The sequence below is a fragment of the Argentina silus genome (genome assembly GCF_951799395.1).
Source record: "Argentina silus genome assembly, chromosome: Y".
Classification (NCBI taxonomy): domain Eukaryota; kingdom Metazoa; phylum Chordata; class Actinopteri; order Argentiniformes; family Argentinidae; genus Argentina; species Argentina silus.
In genome coordinates, this window is record NC_139654.1 from 20,697,271 (window position 1) to 20,707,575 (window position 10,305).

The following is a 10,305-nucleotide window of genomic DNA, read 5'->3' on the forward strand; positions in this document are numbered from 1 at the left end:
ATGAAGGAACTAGTCCTCGACTACGTGGATATGATTCGCCCGGTAGGAGGCAAAAGATATATGTTGGTTGTTGTCGATAGGTTTAGCAGATGGGTAGAAGCATGCCCAACCAAAAGAAAAGATGCCCAGTCAGTTGCTAAATTCTTATGCCGTGAGGTGATACCACGCTGGGGAATTCCTGATCGAATTTCATCAGACAATGGCAGAGAATTTGTAGATAAAACGGTGGGAGCCAAATGTGATGCTCTAGATATACGAATAGATAGGAAATTAAAGACAATATCCCCTGGAACGGAGTTAACATTTGTGGGAAAATTTGAATGTTTTGAAAAAGTGGGAACTGTCGAAGTAGGTGTGCTAGACAAAGAACTTTGTGAAAGTATATGGGATCTTTCGAACCTATCTAAACTAGGAATAAGCACAAATGATGGAGAATGTGTGCCTTCAAAAATAGGAAAGACAGGGAAAATATCAGCAATCCTAAAGAAGGGAAAAAAAGCTGGAACTCCTCCTAGCGTTTGCCCATACCTCTATGCCACTCAAGCTGTAGCAGATCAATATTGGCTCTGTGATGGAGAACATCTACTGAACACCCTGCAGATAGGATGGAATGGGAGATGTGCTCGGGTGCAGGCGATCCAGCCTATCATTGTCATTCCAACAAAGGACTTGGAAGTCCAAGAACAATCCAAACCTATGAGACCTCGGAGGGAATACAAGGAGGACAGACGTTTAGACAGTTTGGGAATTCCTAGAGGTATACCCAGTGAATACAAGGCTATAAATTCCGTAGCAATGGGATTCACATCTTTCTTTCTTCCTTCAGCTGGAATAAATGTCAATACTGACTGGATAAACTACATCTACTATAACCAGCAAAGATTCATAAACTACACGCATGATGCTTTAGGGTCTCTAGGAAGGCAGCTTGCAGCAACGAGTGAAATGGCTTGGCAAAACAGACAAGCACTGGATTTTCTATTGGCAGAAAAAGGAGGAGTATGCCACATGTTTGGAGAACAGTGTTGCACGTTCATCCCTAACAACACAGCAGCCGATGGACAATTCTCCATAGCCATGAGGAAGCTTAAACGCCTGAGGGAGGAAGTTAAAGAGAATGCTGGATTTGGAAGCAAATGGACCTCCTGGATGGAGAACATGATGGGACAATGGGGAGCCTATTTCGCCAGAATAGGAGCCATCATGCTGAGCTGTGTGATTATCTTAGCCCTCATAATCTGTTGTTGCATTCCAATCATAAGAGGACTGATAACACGAGGAATTGACAAGGCAATGAATACTCAGGCACTTCAAATGGCAGTTATGAAGGGAAGAAGAGAAGACCGTGAAGATTCAGGAATGCCTGATGACTATGATAGTCTTGACTTATATCCAAAACCTGGGTATCTGGATGACGATGACAGCGATGAGGAAGATGGAAGGGATTCTGAAGATTAAGTTGAACGATCCAAAGGCAAATCCTCATTTTGGATGAGGTGAAGTTCGAAGTTAGAGGCTTCGTGTTCAGCAAATCTCTGTCTTTCTCTATCCTTCTATTCTCTGTCTGTTACACAAACGAGGCAGTGGTAAAGACTGTCCTCATATGGGGGGTTATGTGCTAGTAACCTCTGACCCCCAGGTAAAGGTAAATCAAGCAACGAAGACCTGAAGAGAAGTATTTTCGTCATTCATTTATTACTCTGAAGTATTGTTATCACTCTTTATTATTCTTTGTTGAAAGTATATGGGACTATGTATGTATCATAGAATAGTCTATACTTATGTATGTTTATGTCCGTAGCGATTTATTTTAATCATATAAGCAAGGCTTGACTTAATGTACGCGTAGGCTTTTAATAGGACATTGAATAGACTGTCTATTGTTTAGAAACTGTTAGTTGATAAGTTCCACGGCTTATAAGTTCACAATAATTTTTGTGGTTTACTTGTTATTTTTACATCCCTTTGAACCATGTTACACACAACTGCATGCAGTATGGTTAGAGTACGTGTTATACAATTTCTCTGTGTTGGGACTTTAATAAGTCCCAAAGGGGGGAATATGTAGTATATTTTGCTCTGACCAAAAGAAGGCCTAGTGGGTTATGCCCTTGGACTGTTGCAGCATGCAGTTGACCTTTGTAGGTCGGGGGGATGGTAAAGGAGAGATAGTGGTGGGGGCAGTCTTAGTTAGTTAAGGCTGTGAATAGCACCAAAAGGCATACCCTTATTTGGTGGAAACTATAAATGTCACCATCGTATAGGTTAAAAATGTTTAGGGTAATGTGAACCTGGGAATTCCATGCCCGAATCTGGAAGACAAAGCAGGCTGTTTTTGTATAAAAGACTGAACGGCTGGACTAGATAGGGGGGGGACATTATTGACTGGACAGGAGCCCCCACATCTGGCCGTGGTATGTAATGATGAAGTTACGATTAATTAAAGACGATTAAACTGACTCATCCGGACCTCTGCAGCTTCCTTTCTTCATCTAAGTATATTTACTACACCAGGCACTTGTCATCTCCACCTAGACTACTGCAACTTACTTCTCTCAGTCCCCAAACCCCAGGCCCGATCACTCCGTTCTTCCACCTCTACTGGCCGCTTGTCACCGCGATCTTGCTCTGCTCAGTCACGGCTCTTCTCTGTCTTGGCACCCCAGTGGTGGAATGAGCTTTGTACCACTGACCCTTTTGGGTTCCATTTAGAACATATTGTGAAAAGGGTTCTACACTGAACCCAAAATGGTTTTTCAAAGGGTTCACCTATGGGGACAAATTAAGAACCCTTTTAGAGCCATTTTTTCTAAGAGTGTATCTTCTGGCATAGACTAAAGAGCCATCTCTTTAGGCTCCTCCTCCTCACACCTAACCCTAACACAGTACATTACCAGAACTTGGAATACATTGTTTTTCTTGTTTTTAAAAAAAAATAAAATGCAATTGCATGGGGAATTTAAAGAGAGACATGCAATTCCATAAAAAAATATGAAAACATTTTGGAAGAGAAAAACAATACAAAGAAATAATCATTTTTTATTTATTTTTTTAAATGATAGTGAAGGCCTAATATACCTGCTATGTAGGCCTTCAGCTAATGAAACGTGCTTCATGCTTTTGATGGGGACTACATTGACAGACAAGAACAACGTCTAGTTATGGTATCATTTCAAGTCAGAGAGAGGGGAAAATATTTTTGGTCCTCTGTCTTTGTGATGTCACCAGTGGTAGAACTGTTGTAATTGACTTGGTGGGGGGTGAGATGGCGTCATTTCGTGCCATGGTGTAGCCTCCCCGTGCTCGAAAGTAGAAGGGAGTAGGATCTTTGGCCGACGCGATCGTGGCTACTGAGGCCGCGATCGAGCACTACCAAACCGGACACCATGGAGGGTGGAGCCGAGGAGCTGCGGGCCGGCTCTGAGGTCCCTGTCACTATCGATCAAATAGTTAACGATACACTAGTCGTGACATTGACTTATCAAGAAAGAAGCTACACAGGGATATTACTCGATTGCAACAAAAAGTGAGTTGTATTTCTGCGAATTATATTGTAGTTTTTTTTTTATTATCACAAAGTAATTAGCTGGCCTGCTAATCTAGCATGCTAACTAGCTACACGGGCCTTTCATACAAAAGACTAAGCGAACTAGCTAGCTAACCTACAGTATTCACATTTCACACCCGACATTGCACGTAAACCCTTGGATCTGTAACAGGAATCTCGGATGACGCCAATCATCCTGTCCCAATCATTTCTAGTCACGACGAGAACAAAAGTATGCCTACGTGGGGTAGTTTAGCTAACGTTTGCTACATCCCATATCTCATTGTTATCTAGAGTTGGATTTACTTGGCTAACTAACTAGCTACAATAAACCAAACAGTCCTTTTTTTTTTACATGCTCTATTTTATTGTTCTAATAGTCTTTGAAATTATTACATTACATTTGCTGCATGCTTTGCAGGCCTCAAACCATTCATTCACATCTGTAATTTAAGTGGAGGCTCAGAAAGTCATACAAATATAACCTTAGAGAATACAACTAGTGTTTATGATTCATCAACCTGAATCTCTAGAAAATAGATTATTCAGATGTTATTCTGACCATGAAAGATGGCATGGCACTCTGTCAAGATGACAGGCCTGAATAAAGAATTAAAACCACTGTGCTTGACAAAAGAAGACCTCTCTAGGTAGTATTTGACACCATATCCATGTTAGTGTTAATAAAATGCTAATAATAATAACAGGGTTCTCACGCCTTCGCCTTTAACAACGATGTCGTTGGCGGTCAGTACGGCGGTATAGTTACTCTATCATTACGAAATGTATAGTTTAATTTGCCATGTAATGTTTACATAGTGGCACCGAAAATTTCACAGCGTGGTGCAGCACCACTCTTGCATTCTTTGGGGAGAACCCTGAAATACTGTATGATAAATGTCTTCATACTGTCAGTGTCATCATGTGTCATATGGTCCTCAGTGAATGTGTCATACCGGGTCTACAGTCACATGCCTTGTGTTGCACTAGTTCAGTGCACCTTAAAAGCCACTGGGTTTATTTATAGGCTTGCTGCATCAGAATCTTACCAGCTTTACTCCTCAGTATACTGAGACACACTTTCATGTGGACGCTGAAACTGTCCTGAGAATAACCTTTCTGGAATGGAAGAAAATAAGATCTTTGGTTAGGAATATTTCACCTTCATTGTCAATGAGTTGTTCTTTCCTTTAAGTGTAAAAGTCCATTTCCCTTCATTGTTCTCTTATCTTGTTATAGTGTACACAACATTAAATAGAAAGAGGGCTTTAGTCATGGCTGGGCAACCACTATGTCCTTGTACTCAGCCTATGCCAGGACTCCCTGTACCCTCACCCACTGCCTGTGCTATGTCAATGACTGTGCGGCCTTTTACATTCTTTTTACATTTACATTTTTGACATTTAGCAGACGCTTTTATCCAAATTGACTTACATTGCCAAGCAACTTGCCATTAGCAATCACAATGCTTTAAAAAAAAAAAAAAGGAAGGATAAAAAAATAAAAATAAGTGTATTAACAGTAGAGGAACTGTACATAGGGGTAGTGGGGGGTGAAGAGGTCTTTAAGAGGGACAGTCAAGATGTAGCCTGAAGAGATGGGTCTTCAGTCTACGGCGGAAGATGGGTAGTGACTCTGCAGTCCTGACAGCAGCTCATTCCACCGCCGGGGAGACGTTTAAGTCTCCAAAGTGCAGGAAACAGGCCTCGCTGAGCCTCTTATTGAAAGGTACCTGCCAATTGCTGCTCATGGGGAAATGCCTTTGGGCTTTCCAAATGTGCTTTAATTAATAATCTCATAACAGAAGCACACAGCAGACACCGATTCGAAAACAAACTGAATCTCCTGGCTCTCTCTGTCTCAAGTGATTCATGCAATTCTTTTTGTTCAGTCAGATGGAGGGGGGCTCCTGGGCATCCTGTAGTCTCTTTGTCTGCCGTATGTGAATTTACTATTTTACCCCCCCCCCCCCCCCCCCCACACACACACACACACACACACACACACTCTGTGTAGGCCTGTATAGTAATACATTTACATGTAAAGCTTTGACATTGTTGGATACAGTGACAAAGAAGCAGCAATGCATGTGCTGATCTATTTTCTCATTAACATTTTCTCCATTTAGGACTGGGCTATTCTGTCTACCAGATGTCACAACAAAGCCAGTGGAATGCCTTGTATCGAAACCTGCTTGTGAAATCCTGACTGAGGAGCCTTTAACAAAGTCTCCCAGCCAGATTTTGCATAGACCAAAGGATGAAAACACACTCCCTGAAAACGACCTGCCCGGTGTGCCTCTGCCCACACCTGTGCCTGCGGGGCAGGCTCCATACCCTCCTTATTTTGAAGGAGCCCCCTTCCCTCAACCCATATGGGTGCGCCACAGCTACAGCCAATGGGTACCTCAGCCACCTCCGCGACCAATTAAGAGGAAGAAGACGCGCACCAAAGAGCCTGGCCGAATGACCATGAGCACCATCCGGCTCCGCCCCCGGCAGGTGTTGTGTGAGAAGTGTAAGAACACACTGAACAGTGATGAAGACAGTAAAGATGTGCTGACCACCAAGGCCTCCAGAAAAGAGAACGCACCGCAGAGCGACGAGAATGTCAAGGACACATCCACCAAGGTGGTCAGGAAAGAGGACACAGATGCGACTAAGGACACCAAGAGGCGGGAGAATACCCCTAGCTGTGACGGCAAGAGGCTCAGGAAGGACAAGAGGGAGGAGGAGAAGTTTCCAGGAGGCAATGTGGTTCCTCACAGCCCAGTTATCAAGATAGTCTACAGCACTCCACAGGGCAAAGGCGAGGTCATGAAGATACCCGCTCGGGTCCATGGCTCGGTCAAGCCCTTCTGTCCCAAACAGCTGATGCAGAACGGCCTGGGAGAAAACGGCAAGGGTCAAGAGTCAGCAAATGAGCAGCGTCAGCTACAAATCCTAGATGCCACCAAAACAGGTCTGACTGTGTCCATTCCCAAACTCAAGCTCACCAGGCCCTTCATCTCCAGCCAGGACTCCCCGTCCCCAAAGATCCGTCTGAGGCAGGATGACGGAGAGGAGAGCCTGTCTGTGTACCAAGGAGAGCTGGTGAGTGGGGTGCAGAGGCGGAGCCCCAGGGTGCCCCACTCAGAGGACTCAGAGGAGAAGAACTCTGTGGAGCTGTGGTCGGGGAGCTCTGGCGAGGAGGCCGATAGAAACCACAGCGACCTCACCCTGCTCATCAACTTCCACAAGAGGAAGGCAGACTCCTCCAGCCTTTCGGTGTGCAGCAATGACAGTTTGGACGAGTCTAAGTCCTTTAGCTCAGACAGCACCTCTCCAGAGCTGTGTGACCTGGCCCCCGGGGAGGACATTTCAGTGTCGTCCTCCTCCTCCTCGCGGGACGATAGCAAGATGGTGCCGCTGCTCACTGTGCGCCTGCACACGCGTAGCATGACCAAGTGTGTAACAGAGGAGGGTCATGCCGTGACGGTGGGTGATGTGGTGTGGGGGAAGATCCACGGGTTCCCCTGGTGGCCAGCGCGTGTCCTCAGCATCAGCCGCAAGGAGGAGGCCAGTGACTGCGAGGCTCAATGGCCCGAGGCCAAGGTGGCCTGGTTTGGCTCGCCCACCACATCTCAGCTCTCTGTTGCCAAACTCTCCCCCTTCAGGGAGTTCTTCAGGTCGCGGTTCAACCGTAAAAAGAAAGGGATGTACCGGCGAGCCATAGTGGAAGCTGCCAAGGCTGTGGGCCATATGAGCCCAGAGATCACCTCTCTCCTCACACACTGCGAAACGTAGGTGAGTCCCAAACACTCACAAGGCAGTTGGTAGTCTAAAGGATAGAATTTTGGAGCACAGTCATCACTAGCAGGCCTTGATATTAATTAGATGGAACCTTCGATTTAGGCCATGTCTTTGTTCATACAAGTCTGCTTGCAAAATACATCACCAATGACTGATTTTCCAAAACAGTCATTTTGCCCAGTGCATATCCTACAACAGGCATGGCTAGTTTTGTAACATTACATTTTATTATTTTACATAATATCTATCAGGGTGATCCATTAGCTGAAGCGATGCTTTATGACCTTGGTTGTCTGAATCCAGGGCCTTCTGATTTGGTCTCAGGATTGACCGTTATAGATGCAGACAATGTAAATGCATAAATGTAAAATGCAGACCTACATGTTCAATCATTTCAAACAAAAGTACAAGCCTTGTTCCCCTGGTTTCCTTGTGTTGACTGTGTGGACCCTGTGTAGCCAGGCACCAGGCCCTTAACACACACACGGCAGGTAGCCTGGAGGCGGCAGGTAGCCTGGAGGTTGAAGAGGCCGGCTGCTGCAATCGGAAGGTTGCTGGTTCGATCCCCGCTCCAGGAGGGATCTGGATGTGAGCTGGTGACTGGAGGGTTGCTGGCATCATATCCAGGTCCCTACCACTGCCGTTGTGCCCTTGAGCAAGGCACTTAACCCTGAATTGCTCCAGGGACACTGACTTGGCTGACCCTGTGCCCAGAGCCCAGCGCTCTGTTCTCCCTGGGGGGGTGTGCACGTGTGTTGTCTCGGAGGGGGGGTGTGCAGTGCGTGTTTGTTGTCTCGGGGGGGGGGGGGGGGGGGGGGGTGTGTGCAAAAAGACCCATTCCAACGTGAATTGATTGCATGGCAAATAAACAGTCTTTCTTTTTTTTCATCAGGTCATTTCAGGTTAAATATTGTCTCAGAGTGATATGACACAGACGGGCAGCTCCCACAGGCAATGTTTGCCCTGGCGAAGGCCCATCAGCCATATGAAAGTACATCTGAGCTCTTTTCACAATCCACACTAAATTAGTTCAGCATACAGTTGGTGTCTTTCCATAGTTTATTATGGAAATATGTTTGCCATGTCAGCTGCCTAGAGATTAGTCGTGAAGTGGCTAAAATGCAGATTATGCTGAATCGTCACTCAAATTAATCTTAGGCTAAGTTCTTAGAGCTGAGGTAGTTGCTACTCAATTTAGGATGTTACATATCTTGAATGATTAAGTGAGAATCCATCTGTAATAATGTGTAACTCGCCCAGTGCGACGTCTGTAGCTCTACCAGCTCACAGTTAAAATATCTTTCCATGGGAAATATTGCTATTTTTATTTGCTCAGTCTCATTGCTCTCTCTCTCTCTCTCTCTAGTGGCTGAAGACTGAAGAATGGTCCTCTCTGAGGTGTCACAGAACTCTGAGTCTGTACTGGGAGCGAGTGTGTGCGGTTGCCACAGTCACTGTTTATTCATATATACACTGCTTTTTTTCACAAGGCTGGAGGAAAATGGCCGCCAAGATGAAATGTTGACTGGATAAGGGAACAAGAAGGCCAATTTGAGGCATCTCATGGATTACTTGGAACAATTCCTCCTTTTTCATTTTTTAGATTCAACCATATTTCAATAGAGCCGAATAGCAAACACTACAAACCCGAATGTATTTATTATCTGTAACAATTTATTATCCCTAACAATTAAGTTAATTTTTCGACAATCTCTACACTGCTGCTGATGTAAACAGTCCTCTCTACCATGTGGTCATGGAGTGGGTCCAGTTCAACTCACTCAATCAGAGGAGCCTCTCAAACGCCAGTGCCATCTTCATCAGAAGCCCTAGAAATGCCCTCTTAAAACAGACTTGGACACAATGTCATGGATGAAAAGTGTTCTTTTAAGTTCTTGACTTTCCAAGTATAAAATGTGAAACCGCTCCATCCAGAGATGGTACTGTTCGCGTGTTCTAGGATCATGCAGTGTTTTCATCCTTGTAGCCTTCAGCATAGCTCGTTGGATATGTTGATGTATTTTGTGGGGGGACATGCAGCGTTCGGCCTGTAGAGGGAGCTACAGGACCGTGGCCGGGGTTGTGTCGGCGAGACTTTTGTTGCACACCTGCTGCGAATTAAGTCTCGCCGGCGAATGTTTAAGATGTGTGTGTGCTTCTGCCATTTCAGTAGGGGAGCTAAGCAGGAGAGCTAAGCTGGAAACGGCGAGACAGGCGAGGAGAGCTGAGAGCGGAGTGGAAAGAAACGCGGAGTGGAAAGAGTGTTTGGGAGGGCTGAAAAGCCAGAGACATTTGTGAGAACTTGGATGAATAAACGGGAAAGTTGTTCCCTTACCCCAAACGCTGCGTCTGCCTCTGTGTACCATCGGACTTTGTTACATATTTATTATTATACTGATCTCTATCCTCCAAACATGTTTTTCTCTCTTCCATGACATTTTTGGTTTTAGTTAGAATACCTTTGAGGTGTAATATGGGTTGGGAAAAAGATACCCCAACTTAATTTCTACTCACTTTCACTATTTCATGTAATGTCAAGAAAAAGCACTTTATCTCTATCTTGGTGGCCTGCTGTAAGCTCATCTTCCTAACTAGAGATTCAGCACTGACAGGCAGCGAGAGAGTTCAAATGTCTCATGGTTTACTATCCATGGCCTTGAACATGATTTTATTTTGGGGGGACGGACGGACGACAACAACAACAACGACACACCAGAGAACCTTTCAGGGGTGGTTGTGTACACTGTATTCTTGCATTTGACTTGGGTTTATGGCTATTCAACACTATCCCCATCATCAGTGTTTCCACTGGAGAAAATAGATAATGTGTCAAACCCCTATGCATCATGTCTCAGTAAAAGCTTTATAGTTGTGCAAAAATGCTTTAAGAATACTGTGAATTCAACTGTAGTGTGTGCTGATGGAGTGTTGAGAGAGGTGGCTGCTTTGTAAGACTAGTACGGACTA

The 10,305-nt window shown here is 44.9% G+C and overlaps 1 protein-coding gene across 4 annotated transcripts; it reads left to right on the forward strand.

Moving 5' to 3' along the window:
• Positions 1–3,238: 3,238 nt before the first annotated feature.
• LOC310823817 (PWWP domain-containing protein 2B-like) lies at positions 3,239–9,828 on the forward strand. Of its 4 annotated transcripts, none has more exons than XR_014554968.1 (4): positions 3,239–3,526; positions 5,676–7,332; positions 8,231–8,329; positions 8,705–9,828. XR_014554968.1 is itself a non-coding variant. In XM_083696688.1 (3 exons), exons 1-2 carry the CDS (start codon positions 3,387–3,389, stop codon positions 7,330–7,332), a joined length of 1,797 nt encoding a protein of 598 aa, XP_083552814.1. In that variant the 5' UTR covers positions 3,239–3,386; the 3' UTR covers positions 8,705–9,828. The 4 variants fall into 4 exon arrangements, 2 of the variants coding, with proteins under 2 accessions (XP_083552814.1, XP_083552813.1); XR_014554969.1 differs by having other exon boundaries at positions 5,676–7,328; XM_083696688.1 differs by lacking the exon at positions 8,231–8,329.
• The last annotated feature ends 477 nt before the right edge of the window (positions 9,829–10,305 follow it).

Coding starts and splice junctions, on each gene's coding strand:
- LOC310823817 (XM_083696687.1), top strand. CDS start 3,387: ATGGAGGGTGGAGCCGAGGAGCTGCGGGCCGGCTCTGAGGTCCCTGTC. Junction 3,527..5,675: donor TTACTCGATTGCAACAAAAA/GTGAGTTGTATT, acceptor TTCTCCATTTAG/GACTGGGCTATTCTGTCTAC.